General features: G+C 41.7%; 1 protein-coding gene across 1 annotated transcript in view; it reads right to left on the bottom strand.

Moving 5' to 3' along the window:
- LOC145405872 (adhesion molecule nephrin-like) overlaps positions 1 to 23,145 on the bottom strand; it is a 378,905-nt gene that overhangs the window by 248,344 nt on the left and 107,416 nt on the right. Inside the window, exon 9 of the mRNA XM_080277129.1 lies at positions 721 to 865. Coding sequence (XP_080133255.1) covers positions 721 to 865 — 145 coding nt within the window. The remainder of the gene's footprint in view (positions 1 to 720; positions 866 to 23,145) is intronic.

The raw sequence follows: 23,145 nt of genomic DNA, 5'->3' as shown, positions 1-23,145 counted from the left end.
GGCCGTGACTCAGGACCTTTTGATCACGTGTCAAGTGGGGTTGATGGAGGATTAGTGCCCCTCCCTGTAAAAACAATTAACTCTAAGCCTTTGGCCACCCCGTTTGGGATACATGGCGTCTGGCAATGAATGAATGAAACTTTTATATAAAAACCTTCGCTAATCTTTTGTTTGTTGATTTATTTTAAAACTGCATTCATTGTAATAACGTCATTTGTAAGGAGCACTAACGCCAGTTTCTTGTGTTCAGTAAAAAAGGGAAAATCTGTTAGTGAACAAAATAACGGTGAATTTCTCTAACCTTACCCTACGGCAGGGGTCTTTCAACTTTAATAAAGTTAGTATACTACGAGGAAGAAAATATAATGTGGTGTGATCGCACTGAAGGTTTTTAAAAAGAGTGGCGCATTAAGAAGCATGCATGGAACAGGAGCTAGAGGACGTGCTAATCCCACCAAGATGCGGGGATAACAGATTGCGATATTATATGCGATTGTGTAGGAATATGTATGAGCTGAGAGGGATGAGTAGGAAGAGGGAGGTGAGAGGGAGACCGCAGGTAACGTTGAAGAGGATGGAGTCCGTGAGTGAGCAGTGGGGGAAGCGAGGGTTGAGAGGTAGTGGGGTAATACAGAGTTAAGGGGCAGTGTGGGAAGACTAAGCTGTGAAGTAGTGTGGAAAGAGAGGGTTGAGGGACAGGGCGGTGAGAGGGAGACTCACAGGTAACGTTGAGGAGGATGGAGTCAGTGAGTGGATAGTGTGGGAAGAGGGGGTTGAGGGAGGTGCAGCTCAGCCGCTGGCCGTGGTGTCGCCTTGAAGCTGTCACTGTCACTCGCGAGCTGCTCATGTTTACCCCGTGCTGCGTCTGTCGGGGGAAAGTGACTGTCAGTAAGGTGTTATGGGAGCATAACAGAGACAATGAAAAACGGCTGCACCCCAAGTTGACTCTAGCTGGTCAGTTGAGGTTGTGTGTGTTCAAGTAGGGGAATGATGGAAGCAAGTGTTCGAGGACGTATTATTATAATGTGGCAATAATTATATTCACCCTTGCACCGTCTGGTTAGACTAAATTTGTTGCAATGATGTATGAGATGAGAATGGCTGATTATAAGCATCATCTTGAGCTCCAGTGTGGTGTGAGATTGACCGTAATGAGGTGTTAATGAATATGATTGACATAGCTTCTATTCTGTTTAGCTTAGGAAACTTCGTGACGCTTTTTCTTCAGCACTATAATAGCAAATATCACTATAGTATCGCCTTGTTAATAACTGATGCAAATTAAGTTTACATTATTAAGATAAAAATTACCTACAGGAGAATATTTAGGAATGGATTACAGATGCAAAGTAAAAGGCGAAGGAAAAGGTGCTAAGAAGTCAACTATGGCAATGAGAATGTTGCACTGTGAGTGGTCAGCGAGGTTGCCGGTGATTGTGATAGTGAGAGGAACCATCACCATGTTTATCAAGGTACTTTCTGTAGAGGCGAGAATGTCTCTGTATGGACCATGTGAGGTGCGTATCAACACGGTCATTTACTCCTGAAGCCACATATTTGGAAGCATTTTTTTTTTCAATATGTCCGACTCTGGACATAGGCTTCACAGCCTGATCCAAAGGCACAGTAGTCCTCCTACATACTATAAACCTCCACATGTCACCACTTCGGCGCTAACACCCACTGTCCATACTGAATACATGCTAGGGCTGTCTCATACAGGACTGGTGTATTGGTATCGCCACCACCTCTCCGTGCGCAAAGATGGAGATCTGTAGACCTACCATGATGTGAGGAAACACGTAACAATACAGTTAATGTGGATCTGAATATGTTTACATAAAATTCCGAATATTTCATGGCTAGCCTAATTCCATTATGTTGTATGTGAATGTCATACTGTATAATTTTACGTTTTGGCGATTCCTGGAGGGGAAAAAAAATCCGCGGAACTTCACAGTGTGCAATGTCAATTTATCACTAAGTAACGAACGCAATTATCCGTGAAGCCTTGTAACTGTGAACTATTACAGTCCTTGCATTGTTAAAATCCGAGGAGATGCAGACACAAAATTCACCCATAAATATTGTTACAAATGGGTTACGGCACCTCATTCAAAATGATTTACTTTTGCATACTACAACTCTCCATTCTGTCGTATTTCAGTACATCCCATTTGACCTTCTAGTCATGTGGGACTATCAAAAAATATAATACAAAACATAGCCTGGACATGAGGAAGTTCCGGTGTCATATGCACGGAGAGACTTATGCTGGAAGTTACCGTTCCGCTCAGTGTGCATGCGTCGAGTGCCCTTTTTAGTTGCTGGCTGAAAGTATCCGCATGTTATATCAAGTATTGTGCCATTTATCAACAACATTTTATGATATATATGTGTCAGGGTAATAGCTGGATGACTTATCGACCTATAGACAACTATAGTTCGATATATAGATCTTTATGAATAAATATACACGTGTTTCTCACAGGCAGATTGTAAAATCAGTCATTTCGTGAATTAGTTAGGTTAATTTAGGTTAGGTTGATCTAGGATAAGGTTAGGTTAGTTTAGTTTAGGCTTGGTTAGGTTAGGTTTAGTTAGGTTAAGTTAGGTTTCGTCAGGTTAGATTAATTTAGGCTAAAAAGAGAAGAGGATGGTAACTTCCTGCATAAAGTCACTCCGTGCATATAACACCGGAGTCTTTTGGTGTTGATGGTGATGTGAAAAAAAAATAATAAATACTGATAATAGTAGCCTGAGATAAATTCGCCATGTGGAGAGAATAGAAAGTAAGAGACTGACTAGAAGGGTGTTTTTGAGTGGAGGAGGAAAAGGAAACTAAGAATGAAATTGAGGGACGGAGTGGAGAGGTATAAGAATGATGGTAGTGAGAGGTGAAGGGAGGGCAGCCTGGCAAAGGCCAGGACGACATGAAGCCGATTTGTTCGAGATTAAATTCACGGGGAACAAGGCTTCTGGCTACATATAGACATAGGTAGTGAAGAGACAAACAAAAAAGCTTTTTGTATCAATAAAGTACACTGAAACATTTGTATGACTATGACTGACATAAGGTTGTATTCTGTTAGATAAATAAAAAACTCCTGGTCATCCTCGTAATTCCACTAAAATACGTCCTTCGATCTGGAGAAGGATAATTTCACATTACTATACTCCATGGAGACCTGTCAGATTATTCATTTGCACTCCTCTCACTCTTGTGTCCCTGTGTCAGTCCAAACTTCACTTTCATACGTTATTCTGTGATCATAATAGTGTTGTGTAACGATTTCCTTACTTCAGTGCTGACTTCTTTATACATGTCACTGTCCGCATTGTACTCAGTTTCCTTACTTCAGTGCTGACTTCTTTATGCATGTCACTGTCCGCATTGTACTCAGTTTCCTTACTTCAATGCTGACTTCTTTATGCATGTCACTGTCCGCATTGTACTCAGTTTCCTTACTTCAGTGCTGACTTCTTTATACATGTCGCTGCCCTCACTGTGCCTGCAGCCTTCCTTGCCTACTATACTCTTTCTTGCACTTCATCGTCAGATCTCCACTCCATGCTCATAAGTACATATTTGAAGGCATTCATTTTCTCTCCATTTCCTATCCATACAGCCCAGCTACGCAGTCTTGCTCAATTCCTCTGAAATACAGCAGGTTTATTCACTGTTATCTTCATTTTCAAATTTTGTTCAGTTAGACACACTAGAAAGCAATTTCACAAAGCCTTGCAACTTCCGCTTCTCGCTTCATAGCAGAAAAGTACAGTATAATCAGCAACCACCACCGCGAGCAGTACGGCATTTAACCCTATCCTCTCTCACTACACACGCTGCAACATGCATTGTGTTACTTCATATCTCCTTTAAACACCGTCGTTGTTTTGCTCGTTACATAGAATATATATATATATATATATATATATATATATATATATATATATATATATATATATATATATATATATATATATATATATGTATATATATATATATATATATATATATATATATATATATATATATATATATATATATATATATATATATATATATATAGTTTCGTTTTTGAAGGCTCCAACATGCTTATATGCGTCGGCCTTGGTCACCTAATGGCGGCTCTCCATGCTGTTCTATCTATTGCAGCCTCCCTGTTCAGGCCCTTAACCCTGAGGTCACACTTAATGACCTTGTCCCATGTCTTTCTCGGCCTACCCCTCGCAACCCCACCCCCAATATTAACACTTCTGACCATTTGCACCCAGTTTTCATCCTCGACTGTAGCACCAGTCGAGCAGGGCAGTACTCTCAAGGTGGATGGAAAGCTGATGACATGGAAAGCTGGAGCTCCCGTTTCATAAGCCCTCTGGAGTCCTGACCATCCCCCTTTGCTGAACTTTTTCAGTGTCTCAATAACACACAGTGAAGGCCAGCATGCTCTCCAATACAATGTTTTTCTAAATGTCAACAGCAAACTACATGCACAGTACATACTACACTTTCTTTTCAATATCAAAAAGAAAAATGGCGCAATCAAACCTGGCCTCGAAGTCCCCAAGGGGGAGGGGACCATAAAATCCCCCACCATCTGCCCCTATCCGGGTGACGACTCAGAGAGATGCCTGGAACCACTGTCTGACTCACTTCTTCATTTTTGCAATATTCGCAGCCTTTCCTCTAACTTTCTCTCTGTCGAACATCACCTCTCCTCCTCTAAACCTCACCTTCTCTTCCTACCTGAGACTCAGCTGGCTGAGGCAACTGACAGCAAACCCTTTTCTGTTTCCTCCTACTTTCTCTATACTCATTTCAAAGCCAAAGGTGACTGCTGTGTATATGTATGCAACGATTTATCTTACTCTCATGTTCCTGAACTTGATTCTTCTGAATTCTCTACTCTCTGGCTTCGGCTTTCTTGTCATTCTCTGACTAAATATATCTGTGCTGTTTACTTGTCCACTAATTCTACTGACTATGAAAAATTCTTCGACTATCTTACTTCAACAATGGAACACATGTCCATTTCTCCTTTCTCTGAAATCTCCAATCTAGGAGATTTCAATGTTCACCACCACCTTTGGCTCTCCTCTCCTTTCACTGATCCACCTGGTGAACAAGCCTACATCTTTTCTATCCTTAATGACCTAGAGCAGTTTGTACAGTACTCTACCCATAACCCCGACCGCCTTGGACAGAGCTCCAATATACTTGACCTCTTTCTTACAACTAATCCTTCTGCTTTCACTGTTAATCTTTCTCTCCATTGGGCTCCTCTGATTACAACCTAATTACCTTGACCTGTCCTATTGCTGTGGTACGGCCTGCGGACCCTCCAAAGAAACGTCGAATGTGGCACTTTGGAGCTGTGGATTAGGAAGCCCTCAGGCAGTACTTTTTTGATTTTCCCTGGAATGATTATTGCTTCCATGGCCAGGAGCCATGTGAGTGTACATTGCGAATTACAGAGGTTATTCTCTTGGGCATGGAACCATACATTCCCTTCTCATATCCTTTGACTAATGCAAGAGGGCCTTGGTTTAATCACGCTTGTTCTAATGCTGTCCTCAAGAAGGAAAGGGCCTATAATGGGTACCAGAAGCAACCCATCCCTGAATTACATCTTGCTTATGTTTCTGCCCGGAATCGTGCTAAGTCTGTTCTTTGCTCTGCTAAAGATAATTTCATCCATGTTGGGTGCTCTCAACTCTCCAACTCGAATTCTTCCTGCTCCTTCTGGCACATTGCCAAAAATCTTTGTAACAACTTTACCTCACCTTCCCTCCCTCCTCTTTTCTATTCTAATGGCTCTGTAGCTATTTCTTCTACTGATAAAGCAGATCTCTTTGCTCAGACTTTCTTCTCCATTTCCACCTCGGACGATTCCGGTGCTGTTCCTCCATTACTTCCCCCCTCTGATTTCCTCATGGCTGACATTAAAATTTCTTCAGCTGATGTATTTTTTGCTATCACTGGCCTTATTACTAACAAGGTATATGGGCCTAATGGAGTCCCTCCTGTTGTCCTCTAGAACTGTGTTTTCTGCGCTTGCACCCTGCCTTCATAAACTCTTTTGCCTTTGTCTTTCAACTTGTACCTTTCCTTGTTGCTGGAAGTTTGCTCTTATTCAGTCAGTTCCAAAGAAGGGTGACCATTCCCAACCCTCTAACTATCGTCCAATTGCTTTAACATCCTGTGTCTAAAAAGTTTTTGAGTCAATTCTTAACAGAAAAATTTTAAAGCATCTTTCCTATCACAACCTTCTTTCTGATCGTCAGTATGGGTTCCGTCAAGGACACTCCACTGGCGAACTTCTCATCTAGCTTTCAGACTCCTGGTCATCCTCCTTTCGGGACTTTGGCGAAAGCTTTGCCATCGCACTTGACATCTCAAAGGCTTTCGATCGATTCTGGTATAAATCTTTAATTTCCAAACTGCCCTCTTACGGTTTCTATCCTTCTATCTGTCCCTGTATATATAGCTTCCTTTCTGGTCGTTTTATAGCCGCTGTTGTAGACGGCCATCGTTCTTCTCCTAGATCCATCAACAGTGGTGTTCCTCAGGGCTCTGTCCTATCTCCAACTCTCTTCCTTTTATTCATCAATGACCTTCTAAGCTGAACATCTAACCCTATCCACCCAAACGTTGGTGATTCTACCCTTCACCTTTCCATTTGGTTTCTGCAACGTCCATCTCAGCAGTTACTTCAACAAACAAGGGATGAGGCTATGGCAAACCTAATGTCTGACTTGGCTCGTGTCTCTGGCTGGAATAAAAATAATCTTGTTGTTTTTAATGCATCAAAAACTCAGTTTTTATACCTATCAACCCAACACAATCTACCACAGGAGTACCCACTAATGTTTAATAATATCCAGCTCAACCCTGCATCATCCTTGAATCTGCTTGGGGTTTCATTCAGTCGGGACTTATCTTAGAAAGATAATACTGCATCTCTTGTAAAATCTGCTTCCAAGAGATTAGGTGTGCTAAGCCGAATCCGTACCTTCTTTACCCCTGCACAGTTGACTTTATAAACTGGTTTTATTCGCCCGTGTGTAGAGTACAGTTCTCATGTGTGGGGAGGCTTCCCACATACAGCTCTTCTCAATAGGGTGGAGTCAAAGGCTTTTTGTCTTGTATCGGTACACGGCTAGCACTAAATATCGTGCCACCGCTAGCACCAATTTAATGTATCAGTACACGGCTAGCACTAAATATCATGCCACCGCTAGCACCAATAAAATGTATCGTCGCACTGCTGGCCACCAATTTAATGTAGCCGTTATGGAGTAGCAGTTGACTACATATTAAGTGTTCTGCTGTTTAGTATAACTAGACCACCGTGTTGGATCCACGACACTGTCTGTAGTACACGTCAACTACTCGCCGTCACTGCCCGACACTTCCCACCAAAGGTCCTCTGCCACGAGAAGGTGGAAGCTGGTCTGTTATTAAGTGGTAGCGTAAGGTGACAGAAATGAGCAGATTAAATCTCTCTTTATTGGGTACAGAATAATATAACTGCGACCCGAGAGATATGTAGGAGCGACACCACCTCCCTTTAAAACTGTAAAACGGCCTCTGACGCTGTACAGTCACCGAGCGGACAAGGGCGCGGTGCTGAGGTCAGCTAAAAAGTGAGGTGCCGAGCATTACATATACTCTGGGCTTATGCAAAAAGTAGAGATAAATGACAACTCTATTAGCACATTATACACCTCTATAAAATGGTATTAAGTACATTCACATATACCAACATAATAAATGGTTCCCCAGGACTTTACACTTACGCACTATTCAGTTATCTTTTCACTTCTCCTAACCTTCATTTTATAATTGAAACAGGGTGGCACTTGTGGTCTGCCATCTACCTTCTTCCTATACCACAGCTAACAGCGAAATATTTGGTTGTTCATCATTCACACTTCATTACACACTGTTAATTATGACTAAACAGCTTTAAAAATTATTATGTAAAATGTGTGATACTACAACTTCATATGGAAAAAGATGTTGACACCAGAACAGTCTCATCAACTCTCCTTCTCTTTCTGGCTCCCTTCAACCTCTGTCTCTTTGCCGCAGTGTTGCATCTTTATCACTTTTCTATGGCTACTTAATGGTCACTGCTCCTTTGAACTGTCTGCTTACATCCCTCCACCTCTGCGATGGGCACGTAGCACCCGTCTAGCAACAAACTCTCATCCTTTTTCTGTTTAACTCTCTAATGCAAAAGTTAACCGTTATTCCCAGTCGTTCACTTATGCAACAGGTCAACTCTGGAACTGTCTCCCTTTGTCGGTATATCCTACTTATGATTTCCAGTCTTTCAAACGCTTAGTGTCCAGGCATCTTGAAATGAACGGATCTTGAATTTAGCTCTCTTTTGTATTGTTTTTGTTTTTTTCTTAGAAGGAACAGTTTGCGGGCCCATGGCCTTTGGTTCCTTCTTTCTTTCATTAAAGAAAAAAACATGCCCAAACCATCTCAAGCTACCTTTCCTCACACTCCAGTACCGTCCTACCTCTCAACTCCTCCATCATAAACCCGGCCCCCCAGGCCTTGCGCACAGGGACGCACTGCACATCCACCTAATCATTGTCATTTCTGTACGTTTGAGTCTGCGAATATCCTCTTCCCTTACTGCCCAGGTCTCAGTACCATTCAGCTTGACACTCCTAACACATGCTGCATACAAAGATCCCTTAGCACGTAGGAAAAGCCCTCTCAATGTCAGGAGAGGCAACAGCTCCCTGAACTTCTTCCAACCACTTCTCACCCTAGTCACAGAGCTAGCTCCAGCCCCACCTCCAGCATATAATGTGTCTTCATAATAATAAAACTCTTCCACACACTCAAGAGACTCACCAGCAAGTTCAATCCTTTCACACCTGACAATCTCTTCCTGCTCTCCCCGACACGCCACACACATAAAAACAGCATTATCTCGCAGTCTACCTCTAATACCACTACATCTCTTGTGCACCTATTTATCACAAACACTGCACAAGATGGAGTTACTTCCAGCACCCTTGTGGCAAACTGCACAAGGCCACTCTCCCTCTTCTTTGACTGTACCGCCACCAACCCTAGATATTAACACTTTTGTTTCATCTGCATTTACCCTTAAGCCCTTGTGCCCCATACCATCTCTCCATTTCCAAAATCTTTCCTCCGCCTCCCTTTCATTCTCTGCAATCAACACCAAATCATCAGCATACAATATCTCCCACTGGAGTCCATTTCTGAAGTCACGTGAGAGGGCTTCAAGTATCATGATAAACAGCATGAGACTCAAAACTGCCCCCTGATGCACACCAACATTCACGGAAAACTCATCACTCAAATCTCCATTCACTCATACCTGCGTGCAATCAACCACATACATGGCCATAACCACCCTAACCAGCAACTCTTCCAACCCAAGCATTCTCATTGCCCACTTCACCACCTCTTTAGGGACTCTGTCAAAGGCCTTTTCGAAAGCAACACACACAAAATACAGATCCCTTTTCTTTCCAATATAATTTTCCTGAAGCTGTCGAACAATGATTATGGCATCAGTGGTCCCCCTGCCTGGCATAAACCCAAACTGCATCTCATCAATACCGGTATTCACTCTTTCTCCAATCATATCTTCTAAAACTCTCTCCATTACGTTCATTATCTGATCTAAAAGCTTTATACCTCTTTCCAGGGTATCGTGCGTCCCTTTGTACACATTTACAATTACACTCTTCAGCCATTCATCTGGGACAACACACGCATATATAATCATATTTATCAGGTCAGGGATTAACCTCACCCCTATATCTCCTGAGGCCATCAACATTTTGGCAGTCAACCCACACACTCCTGCTGCCTTCCCCACCTGCACCCTGCCTATTGCCTCACTCACAGTAGCAGCGTCAATCAAATGCCAACTCAAACCCTCCCTGTTAGTCAAACTCCTCATTCAACCGCTGACTATAATGCTCTCTTCATGCATTTTTACTATCCCCACTGTTCAACACTACCCTTCCTTCATCATTCTTCACTACCACCCAGCGTTGTAAATGGTTTTTTGGCTTACAGGAAAGCAATTGGCTTGTCATTCAATATAAAGCCACCCGTAAAGGAAAGAAAATAAGAAGTGACAGGAAAGATGGGAGAAACAGGAAGAGAGGACAGGAACAGACAAAGAATGATAAAGGCTAAGCAAGAAGTAGGCAGCATTACACCAAGTGAGTGGATGATGGTCGCCACCACCTACCACTCTCTCTCTCTCTCTCTCTCTCTCTCTCTCTCTCTGTATATAGATAGATAGATAGATAGATATATCATCAGCCATTACAAGTCCACCGCTGAGCAAAGGCCTCCCCCAACCTTCTCTACAAATTCCTTGACTGAGCCAATCTTTGCCAAGTTTTCCATGCAAATTCCCCTATATCATCTCGCCACCTCTTTCTGGCATTTTTCTGCTACGCTTACAATCCCCTGGTGTCCAGTCAGCCCTTACTCTTGCTACATGGCCTGCCCACCTCCATCTTTTTTTTTTTTAATAACTTCTATAATGGCTCTGACTTCAGTCTGCTCTCTCATCCTAGTTGAATTTTTCCTGTCTGTGAAAGATATTCCCAACACTGAAGTTTCCATTGCTCTCAGAGAACGGATTAGTTTATTTTCCATTGATTTTGTTAGTTTACAGGCCTCACAACCGTACGTCATAGCTGGAATTATACATTCGCTATGCACGTCACGTGTGATACATATTGGCAAGCTACTTTTCATAATGTCTCTGTGTTTGCCAAAAGCTTTCCATTCAATTGTAATGCGTCTTTTTATTTCGATATCATGGTCTTTTACTATTTGCCCCAAGTATGTGGGTTAAATATTACTTTAGTTTTACTCCGGTTCATCTTTAGCCCCACTTTGAGACACGCACTGTTCAGGTCACTTAACATTTGTTGCAATGTCTCTGATTTTTCTGAGATTAGGACAATGTCATATGCAAATTTTAAATGGTTTAATTTTTCTCTATGTATGCTTGTTTCTATGTCCTCCAAGTCTAGCTTTCTGAAAATCCTTTCTAGGTATGCTGTAAATAATATTGGTGAAATTGTATATCCCTGACACGCCCTTCTCGGTCTGAATTTTTTCCAAGTCATTATATGGTTGGATTGTAGCATTTCCCTCTTTATGTATGTTTTCGAGCAGATTCAGAATGTTCTCATTTACTCCTTGTTTTCGCAATGAATTTGTAATTCCTATATGCTCCACTGAGTCAAAAGTCTTTTCGTAATCAGCAAAACCTAACCACAATGGTTTATCATATTCTGTAGTTTTCTCAGTTACCTGATTCATTGTGTGTAGATGATCAGTAGTTGAATACCCGCTTTGGAATCCTGCCTGTTCACGAGACTGGCTTTCCTCCAAATTTATTGTTATTCTGTTTGTAAGGACTTTAGTGAAGAGTTTGTAAATAACTGGTAATAAGCTAATGGGCCGATAGTTACTAAGATCTTTTGAGACGCATTTTTTTGTAAAGTAAAATAACTAGTTGTGTAGATTGGCTTGGGAAGAGGGAAGGGTTCCAGAGGACTGGAAAGCAGGTATAATTGTTCCTTAATACAAAGGAAAAGGGGAGAGAGAAGTATGTGGTAACCATAGGGGTATTTGCCTACTTAGTGTGACTGGTAAAATATATGGTAGAATACTCATTGATAGGGTTAGGCATATGACAGAGGAGCTAGTTGGAGAAGAACAAGGGGGGTTTAGGAAGGGAAAATGGTGTGCAGATCAGGTATTTGTTCTAAGATGTTTAGTGGAGAAATATCTAGAGAAGGGAAAGAAAGTGTATGCTCCCTTCATGGACTTGGAGAAAGCTTATGACAGAACAGACAGGCAAGGTACGTGGAAGGTATTAAGAACATAGGGAGTGGAGGGGAAATTGTTGAGTGCTGTGAAGAGTATGTACGAAGGAGCTTGGGCTACGGTGCAAGTGGATGGTGAGCTGAGTGAGTTCTTTGATCTCAGTGTGGCACTGAAACAGGGTTGTGTGATACCTCCATGGCTGTTTGATATATACAGTACATGGATGGGGTTGTAAAGGAGGTGCTAGATAGGGCAGTGGATGTGGGGGTGGCTCTAATGAATGAGGGTGAGATGTGGAAGATTCCGGTGTTGCTGTTTGCTGATGATACAGTATTGATGAGTGAAGATGAATGGGAGTTGAAAGGCTTTGTGAATGAATTTGAGACAGTGTGCAGGAAGAGGAATCTGAAAGTTAATGTAAACAAGAGTAAAGTTATGGTGTTTGAGTGGAATGAAGTCACATAATGTACAGTGAGGTTGGATGGTGAGGATATGGAGAATGTGAGTGCATTCACGTACTTGGGTAGTGTGATGAGTAAGGATGGAACTTTGGGGGATGAAGTGCGTGAAAGAGTACAGCAGGGAAGGAAGGTTGTTGGTTCACTGAAAGCAGTGATGAGAAATAGGGAGGTGAGTATGGAAGTTAAGAAGTCACTGCATGATAGTATTGTGATCCCTACCCTGACGTATGGAAGCGAGGCGTGGACCTTGCAAGAGGGGAACAAGTCAAGAGTGAGAGTAGTGGTAATGAGTTACTTGAGAGGAGCATGTGGTGTGACATGGAGGGACAAGTTGACGAATGAAGAAGTAAAGGAACATTGTGGGGTGGATGAGGATGTGGTTGAGAAGATTAGGAGAAATACACTGAGGTGGTTTGGACATGTGGAGAGATTGAAGAATGAAAGACTGACTAAGAGGGTGTATGTAGGTGAGGTGAAGCGAGGGAGAGGGAGGGGTAGACCGAGGATGAGGTGGAGGGATGGAGTTGAGAGGTATATGAGGGAGGGGGGAGTGAGTTGGGGGGAAGGTAGTCAAATGGTGGGTGACAGAGCGACTTGGAGCCGTTTTGTCTGTGGCCACCCTTTGCGGGATTAGGGCGTCGGGCTATAGATAGATAGAGATAGATAGAAAATAACTACTGCATTACACCATGTTTTGGGAATTGTCTTTTTTATTCATTGAGTAAATAAATGGCCGAGCCTGTGTTGTACTTCTACTCCTGGATCCAACAGTAAATCTGCTACTATTCCATCTTCTTTTGGAACCTTCCCTCTTTTCATGTTTTTAAGAGAAATGTTTACTTCGTCTGGTGTTACCTTAGATATTTCACTTGTGTCATCTGAAAATATAGCCATTAGTATCACTGTCTTTGATGCATTCAGTTCTTTATAAAATTCATCAACTCTCTTCACCATCTAATCTCTGCATTCAATGACTTCTCCGTTATTGTATTTTAGTGACAGTTTATTGCATTCCTAGTGCCATTTTACTTGGGACCTGTTTCAGACTTTCTCCCTTTTTTATGGTTTCTTTAATCTGACCCATGTCTTTCTTTTTTCTTCGCATTGTGTCTTGTTCGTAAGGTTATTTAATTCCGCTCGTTCTGTTTGAACTTTATTTTTTTTACGTTCATTCCCTCTTTTTTTTTCAGGAGCTCGAGTGTCTTTTCCAAGTACTTCTTGGCTTTGGTTGCATTAGGTTTCCCTATTATGTCAGCTGATTCTCTTATTACTTTTATTAGTCTGTCATTCAATACAATGTCACATTCAGCATTACTTAGTCCCGAAATTTGTTCGTACTTTCTAACTGAAAGGCTGCTTTGTTTTCGTTACCTTATATTAGTCATATCTTTTTAATTTTAATCATCTTCTTTCCTTCTCTTCTGAAACTGAATCTGGCTGTGCAACCCACCATTCAATGTTCACTTCCTACATATTCTTTGTTGATAATTATGACATTTGTGACAGTGATATTCTTATCTGCTATTATATATCAATCAATCACTCAATCAATCAATCATTTCCTGTGGCACCCTCGGGGATGCATAGGGCCTCGATGAACTCACACCACCACATTCTATCTTGTGCTAACTCCTCAAGATCTCCCCAACACTCATCTCCAGCTTCCCGTCCCATTGTCCTCACCCACGTCTCTTTTGGCCTTCTTCTACCTCTCCTACCAAGTGCCACCCACCCTGGTGTACCTCGTACTATTCCCTGTCTCCTATACACATGTCCTAGCCACTTCCATCGTGAGAACCTAACATATTCATCGACCGGCTGCACTCCAGTTTTTTCTCTAATTCTACTATTTGGTATCCTTTCCCACCACTTAACTCCTAATATTCTTCTAAGTGCTTTTCTTTCAAACACCAAGAATTTATTTTCCATAGTCACTGTGCTGTACCAAGACTCGTGTCCATTAATTAAGATACTCCTAACCATTACCTTATAAAGTTTGATTTTTGTATGCACAGAAAAATTGTTATTATTCCAAATATTTTTAATCATTCCCATTGCCTGATTAGCCTTCTTTAACCTTTCCTCGAATTCAAAGTTCAAAGAACCATCCTTGGCTAAATAAGTACCTAAATATTTAAACCTATCAACTTGCTTTACAACCATACCTCCAATTACACATTCCTGCGCATTTTCCATATTCATATTGATTATTTCAGTTTTTCCACAATTAATAACCAAACCCACCTTGCGACCTTCACTCACCAAACAGTCCAACACTCTCTGCATCTCTTCTGGCCCATCACAAATCAAAACTATATCATCTGCATAATCTAAATCCAAAAGTTTCCTGTTCTCTCCCCAAAGTATACCTGCACCGGTTTCTGTTCCAACGCGTTTCATAATGTAATCAATGACCAATATAAATAGTAAAGGCGATAGAACACCACCTTGAATTACTCCGGACTTGACTTCAAACGAATCACTCAGACAACCATCAACCATCACTTTACAAAATGTGTCCTCATGCGTGTTCATAATGACCCTCACAAACTCCTCTGGTATTCCATAATGTCTCATGATCTTCCCCATAGTCTCTCTCGAAACACTATCAAAAGCCTTTTCAAAATCAACAAAACAAAGACTTAACGGTACTCTCATTTCATTAACTTGCTGCATCAAATGCCTAACTATAAAGATCCGATCATTGCAACCACGTCCCTTTCTAAAACCAGCCTGTTCATCCCTCAGAATACCCTCAACCACCGGCTCCAACCTATTTAACAACACTCTACTGAAAACTTTCAAAGCTATCGGTGACAAAGAGATTCCCCTCCAATTACCACATTCACTCAGGTCTCCCTTCTTCGGAACTTTAACAATTACACCATTCTTCCAAACTGATGGTAGTAACCCCGTCACCCATATCTTATTGAATAGCTTGGTCAAGATCATTATTAATCTATCCCCCTCCACTTTAAACATTTCCGGAAATAAACCATCCTCCCCTGGTGCCTTATTATTCTTTAACTGTTTTACTGCTTTCTCCACTTCTGCCAGCCTCAATTCTCCTGTTTCTATATTTAAATCTTCCTGAGCAGACGGTATATCCTCTTCTGGTGGTATTGGTCTATTAAGAACTGTCTCAAAATGCTCTTTCCATCTATTTTTAATATCTCCATCTTTGGTCAATAAATTTCCTTCCCTGTCTCTAACTGGTATTTCCTTGCGTTTACCTGCATTACCACTCAGTTCTCTAATCGATTCATATGCTATTCTTTGACTCTGTCCATCATTTTTTTTTATTAAGATTTCAGTCTCTGCAACCTTTTCATCCACACATCTTCTTTTATCTCTCCTAGCTAACCTTCTTACTTCTGAATTCAAACTCCAGTACGCAGCTCTTGCTAATTCAATCTCTCGTTCATCAACGCATTGCATCTCACTCCTCAATTTAGCCTCACCTCTCTTTTTTATCATATCCCACGTTTCCTCTGATATCCATTTCTTTCTCCTGAATCTATCTTCTTCCAATCGTACATTCAGCAGTCTCATGCAAAACTTTGTTCACATCCTCCCAGATCTCATCTACACTTCTCTCCCCCTCTTCCAACGTTTCCAACACCAAAAACCTATTTCTGCATTCTAATCTGAATTCCTCCTTTTCTTCTCCTTCCCTTCTAAGCTTAACAATATCGTATCTACCAACACCAGATTTTTCCTTCTTCTGATTTTTAAGTTTAAACCTTATTTTTGCAATGTTGAGTTGATGGTCACTACCAATATCCGCTCCCCGCTTAACATGAACATCTAGCAGAGAACTTCTATGCCTCCTACTGATAGCGATGTGATCAATCTGATTTTTATATTTTCCACACGGCGACACCCAAGTTGTCTTGTGTATATTGCAATGCTGAAAGAGTGTCCCCCCGATGACTAAGTCATTTGCTAGACAGAAGCTTCCAAACCTCACTCCGTTTTCACTCATCCTACTACCAACTCCCATCTTACCCATACGTGACTCAAATCCCTCATTTGAACAGCCCATTACTGCATTCAAGTCTCCAACGCAGATCAAAACATCATGTCTAGGTACCCTTCCTACTCCTTCTTGCAACTTTTCATAAAATGTGTCTTTCCTTTCATCGAGTGCATCATTAGTAGGTGCATAACACACAGACTGATGTTGCCATGATTTGATTTAAAGCGTGCGTATAACAATCGCTCATCTATAGGATCCCACTCACATAAAGCCTTATTTGCCTTACAACCCAGCAACAATCCTACTCCCTGATAATGCATTCCGTCCTGTCGGCCAGATATCAATAAACGTATACCATCATCCAAATCCAACTTATCGACTCCAGTTAATCTAGTTTCTGTCAGAGCACAAATATCAAGTCCGTAATTTTGAAAAACCTTCACTAACTCATCGATTTTACCGTCATGACTCAGCGTTCTCACATTCCAGTTACCAATTTTAATTGTATTTTTTGGATTAACAAAGGAATTAGATTGTAATTGAGGCAACCGTGAGATTCTTAGCACCCCCTGCCCATTTAAGGGCTGCACGGGACTGGGGGCCATTATTGTTCTTTCAGAGTCCATCAAGGTTTCTTTGGCTAACTTCCTGAACACCTCGCTATTATATATATATATATATATATATATATATATCCACTCACAGGATTTAGTGCTACTCTCGGGTGTTTGCCCTTTCCTCTCCATCCTTCTTTCCTTCCATTCTCTTCTGTCTTTCTTTCCTTCATTCTTTCCTTGTCCTTCTGCCTACGGGTGACTTTACACTCCCTCTTCTCTCTTTCTTTCCTTCACTCTTTCCACTTCCTTCAGCTTGTGGGTGACTCTACACATAGTCACAGGCCAAATGGTTTCCTGTGCACCAGGAAACCATTTACAATGCTGGGTGCCAACCATATAACCAAATTTTTGCGCCTGGTGGTTTAGTGGGTAATTATTGCGCTCCAATCGGATTGAGCCGGTGAAGGGTTATATCCAAGGGGTGGTTGGGGTTGATTGCTCATTAGGGGGAGGCGATGGCTGAATCGGTAGAGAGGTGGCCTGCAGTCCCAGGCCCAGGTTCGAATCCCGGCTGGGGCAGGGAACAGTTTAAGGATTTGAATTTCATAAAAAAGCAGACTTTCCTGATCTACCAGGTAGCCGACATGTCATAAAAGTACCCCCGCTAATACCAATACACCAGTCCTGCATGAGACGGCCCTAGCACGTATTCAATATGGACGGTGGGTGCTAGCGCCGAAGTGGTGACATGTAGAGAGATGTATGGTATGTAGGAGGACTACTGGGTCTTGAGAGCAGGCTGTGAAGCCTATGCCCAGAAGTCGGACACATAAATGAAAAAAAAAATGTAATGCCACTCAGGGATGAGTGAGGCTGGTCACTCTCATCTTAAATGTCGGGAACAACTGCCTAGCCCCGGGCTCCTACGCTCCTCATGGGGCAATATAGGATTGGATGATGGATATATATATATATATATATATATATATATATATATATATAGCTATCTATCTATCTATACCTGTATATATATATAAATATATATATAGATAGATTGATATATATATATATATATATATATATATATATATATATATATATAGATAGATAGATTGATAGGTATAGATATATATATATATATATATATATATATATATATATATATATATATATAAAAACAGAACGGAGGAAGGAAAAACAAATTAATAAAAAAACTATATATCCAAGCACCAGATTACTGGTGTCCGCTGTTCATGAAATATCTGTAACAGTTAGACTTGAACAGCAGTATGTTGAAGTCTGGAGGGAAACAACTCTGGGGAAGCGAGTTCCAGAGAGATACAGTTCGGGGAATGAAAGAATTCTGATAGGCAGAAGTTCTGCAGTATGGCTGAGTGACATTCCAGTCATGAGCGCTGCCAGCTGCCCATGTAGCACGAGGGAAGGCATGGAGAGGTGGCACTATGGACGCAACTTCGTTCGAGCATTTGCTGTAGAAATATCTGTAAAATTACGCAAGGGAGGCAACATTCCTTCTCACTTCCAGGGGAGGTAGTTTATTAGTAATCTATCTATCTATATACCTAGGCTGCTTCCCCCAAGGAAAGGGAGGTAGCCGAGACAGGACGACACACTCCCCATTTACTCATCCATTCACATTCACTCGCATCTTAGCCTCAAGGGGAGAACGGACAGATCCTCACCGCACCACACCGCACAAGGGTCAACTGCGCAATGCAATCAGTGACATCCGCAGCAGGGCCCGACAGCAGAGCCGGTTTACCCCTGCCACATCATAACAAACCCATCCCCTTACCCACACCTGACCTGACTAACTGATCAGACCAAATGCGGGAGAATATCCCCTCAGGGCTGTGTCATCACTTAGTCATTCACAATTTCTCTCCATTTATTTCTGTCACGCACAGCCACTCTTCCTTGCTCAACAGACATCCCTCTCGCATCCAGTGCTCTCTTCACACTGTCCATCCATCCTATTCGTGGTCTTCCTCTCAGCCTTACACCTCTCACATCAGATCTAGTTATCTTTTTCACCAATCGCTCATTATCCATTCTCTCCATATGCCCAAACCATCGCAACACCCTCTGCTCAACTCTACCAGCCATCTCCTGAACAACTCCAGTTCTCCTTCACACTTCATCATTTCGCACTCAATCCATACGCGTCACTCCACACATAATAGCAGGGTTATTAATATTTCTATATATTAGGAGCCTCTGTGATACGGTTGTAAAGTGTGCCTTTTCGTACAGTGAAGAACGAGGGTTCGCGCCCTGCCAGGGTAATAAACTTTGGGAGCATTCTTCTGGCCACGTACTGCATTGGCGGACATAAGGGGTGCTGTGGTCGAACCAGTGTCACATACTATAAAGTATGCTTGCACTCAGTCAGATTGCGAGGGCCGATTACATTTGGTTCACATACTACACTCACATCCAAAGCCACTCCAGCACAACATTTACACTTAGAAGCACTTCTCACCCTACAGTACATACCGCCTCTACCAGACAGCCTAAGCCACTTGGTAGAGATACATTGGATGTATCGTCCCCACTTCGGACTGGATAGGCCGGACCTGCAGTGGACATTCAAACGGCTGATGAGATGAGAGATTATATATATAGTGTCGCTGGAAAAACATGAGACCTCCAGAAGCAAGTACGTGAAAAACAACAAAACATGTAGAAAAATGGGTTATTGTAATAAAAATGTCAAATTTTTTACTCACTCTAGTATTTAGTGATGTCCCCTTTAAGTCTGATGACCTCCTGAAGACCCTGTGGCATGCTCCTAGCCAGTGACTCAAAGTAGGAGACGTCGATGTCCCTCCAAACCCGTGTGATCTCCTGCTGCAGCTCTGGTACTGAGATGGTATGCACAGTGGCCAACCTCTCCTTAATGTGCGCCCAGGCATTCTCTATTGGATTTAAGTCTGGAGAGTTTCCTGGCCACTCAAGTACAGGGATTTGACACTCCTCCAAGAAGTCAGAGATGACTTTGGCCTTGTGACATGGGGCTCCATCACGCATGAAGACCCCCTAGGGGCGGTGAAGGTAAAAAAAGTGGTGCATATTGTCTTTCAGAACATCCAGATAATTGTCACCGCATGGTTGTATTCCTTGAGAGAAAAAACAAGTCCCCAGCACCCTGTAAACCACTAAAAATCACCCACACCATCACCGAAGCTGGGTGTTTCACTACCTTGGCAGTGTAGCATGGGTGGTATCGGCTGACACCTGCAGGCCTTCTGACACGTTTCACACACACACGAACACACCGAAAGGTGCTTTCGTCTGAAGAACACACACTGAGCCATTTTTCTTCAATCCAGTCCTTATAAGTCTGTGCAAAATGTAGTCGTTGGCGCTTCCTTTGATCTGTAATCAAGGGTTTCACAGCAGCACGGCGTGAGGGGAGATTCACATGGCGCAGCAGCCTTTCACGTACTGTGCGTTAAGCCACGTTTTCCAGCAACTTTGGGTACATTTTCTTTAGTTCTGTGGATGTTATTGATGGATTTTTTTAACACTGCAAGTCTCAAAAGGTTGTCAGTCTTAGGGGAAGTCTTCCTAGGCCTTCCTGGCTTCGGTTTTGGTGGAGGAACTTGGTTGGCTGGTAGATCCCGCCCAGCCACCAAAATTCTCATCACTGTTGCTGTGGGACGCCCAACACGCCAACATATCTCCTTTATTTTAACATATCCTCCCTCAGAGCCAATATACGAGCGCTTTCCTCTTTGGTCGTGGTACTTCCAGCCCAAATTAAGATTGTTTAAAGTAACTGGGAAGCTAAAACACTCGTGGCACAAAGTTACACCGCCAAAAAATCGCACCACACAGAGTGACGTACACTCCCATTGACCAGAAGCAGGGCACTGAGGGGATTTTGCTGTCTGTGGGTATCCCTAGGCTATAAGGTTTGCCAGATACCGCCATTTGATGCTATTAGTTATCATAAAGGCTAAAAGGCAGATTGTATTGAGACCTCTTTACCACGTATTCCAATGGGAGGTCTCATGTTTTTCCATCGTGTATATATATATATATATATATATATATATATATATATATATATATATATATATATATATATATATATATATATATATATATATATATATATATATATATATATATATATATATATATATATATATATATATATATATATATATATATATATATATATATATATATATATATATATAAAATGTGAATACACCCACACACACATTATACAGAAAGATATATATATATATATATATATATATATATATATCAGCAGCAGCAGCAACAGCAGCCGCTGAGGTCCATTGGAGGACCGGCCTATCCCTACCGGAGCAGGGACGATATAGCCAATGTATCCCTACACAGTGGCTTAGGCTGTCTGGTAGAGACTGTATGTAGGGTGAGAAGTGCTTGTAAGTGTAATTGTAGTGTTGTAGTGGCTTTGGATGTGTGTGTGTAGTCTGTGAACCAAGTGTAATCGGCCCGCCTCAAGGGGACTGGGTCCAAGCATACTAGTATGCGACACTGGTTCAACCACAGCACCCCTTGTGTCCGCCAAAGTAGCAAGTGGCTTGGTGAACGATTCCCACAGTTTTTACAACTCTGGCGGGAGGTGAGCCCGCGCTCACCAGCTGCGAAACGCACACTGTACTACTGTACCATATATATATATATATATATATATATATATATATATATATATTATATACATATATATATAGATAGATAGATAGATAGATAGATATAGATAGATAGATAGAGATAGATATAGATAGATAGATATGTATGTATGTATATATATATATATATCATCATCATCATCAGCCATAACTAGTCCACTGCTGAACAAAGGCCTCCCCCAACCTTTTCCACGAATTCCTTGACTGAGCCAATCTTTGCCACGTTTTCCCTGGAAATTTCTCTATCTCATCTCTCCATCTCCTGTCTGGCCTTTTTCTGCTGTGCTTACAATCTCTAGGTGTCCAGTCAGTCAGCCTCTTACTCCATCGGTTATCCCTTATTCTTGCTATATGCCCTACCCACCTCCATTTCTGTTCTTTTATAACTTCTATAAGACCTTTGACTTTAGTCTGCTGTCTCATCCAAGTTGATCTTTTCCTGTCTCGTAAATATTCCCAACACTGACCTTTCCATTGCTCTCTGAGGACGGATTAATTTATTTTCAATTGATTTTGTCAGTTTCCAGGTCACACAACCAGTGGCGTACCTGAGGGGGGGGGTCTATTTGAAACTGTCCCTCGGGCTCCCAATTGAGGGGGGCCCCCAAAAGCCTTAAAAATTACTAGCTTCTTTATTAATATTTAAAGTTATATATATTTATCTTCCCGACAATCCCGGCTGAGATATTAGATAAGTTTTGATAATTAGCGGGGCTGGATTCTTTGCGGGGGCCCCCCCTCCTGGAGGGGGGCCCCGCAAAGAACCTAGCCCCCCGGGCCCTCAAATCTCAAGGTACGCCCCTGCTCATAACCATACGTCATAGCTGCAATTATACATTCGTTATATACTTTTCATTTCATACAAACTGGCAAGCTACTTTTCCTAATGTCTCATGTTTATCGAAAGCTTTCCATCCAATTGTTATACGTCTTTTTGTTTCGCTATCATGATCTTTCGTTAATTTTAATATTTGTCCCTAGTAGTTGTACTCCTCAACTTCTTCAAGAATTTCGTCGCTTTTTCTGATGACGCTCTTTGGTGTTTGTGGATTAAACATAGAATTACTCCGGTTCATCTTCAGTCCTACTTTCAGACTTTCTCTGTTCAGGTCATTTAACATTTCTTGCAATGCCTCCGCTGTTTCTGAGATTAGAACAATGTCATCTCAAATCTTAAATGGTTTAGCTTCTCTCCATCTATGTTCACTCCTTTGTATTCCCAGTCCAGCTTTCTGAAAATACTTTCTAGGCATGCTGTACATAATTTTGGTGAAATCGTATCTCCATGACGCACGCCCTTCTCAATCTCAGTTTTTTCCGAGTCCTTATGTAATTTACTGTTGCAGTTCCCTCTTTATATATGTTTCCGAGCAGTTTTACAATGTTCTCATTCACTCATTGTTCTCGCAATGAATTTATAATTGCTATGTGCTCCACTGAATCAAAAGCCTTTTCGTAATCAACAAAACCTAAGCACAGTGGTTTATTATATTCTGTAGTTTTCTCAATTAGCTGATTCATTGTATGTAGATGATCAGTGGTCGAGTACCCGCTACGGAATCCTGCCTGTTCA

The sequence above is a fragment of the Coenobita brevimanus genome, chromosome 68 (assembly GCF_032717465.1).
Source record: "Coenobita brevimanus isolate Jiangsu-jjx chromosome 68, ASM3271746v2, whole genome shotgun sequence".
In the NCBI taxonomy this organism is placed as follows: Eukaryota; Metazoa; Arthropoda; class Malacostraca; order Decapoda; family Coenobitidae; genus Coenobita; species Coenobita brevimanus.
Note: the sequence above shows the minus strand (reverse complement) of the source record. Positions and strands in the feature narration are given on the sequence as shown.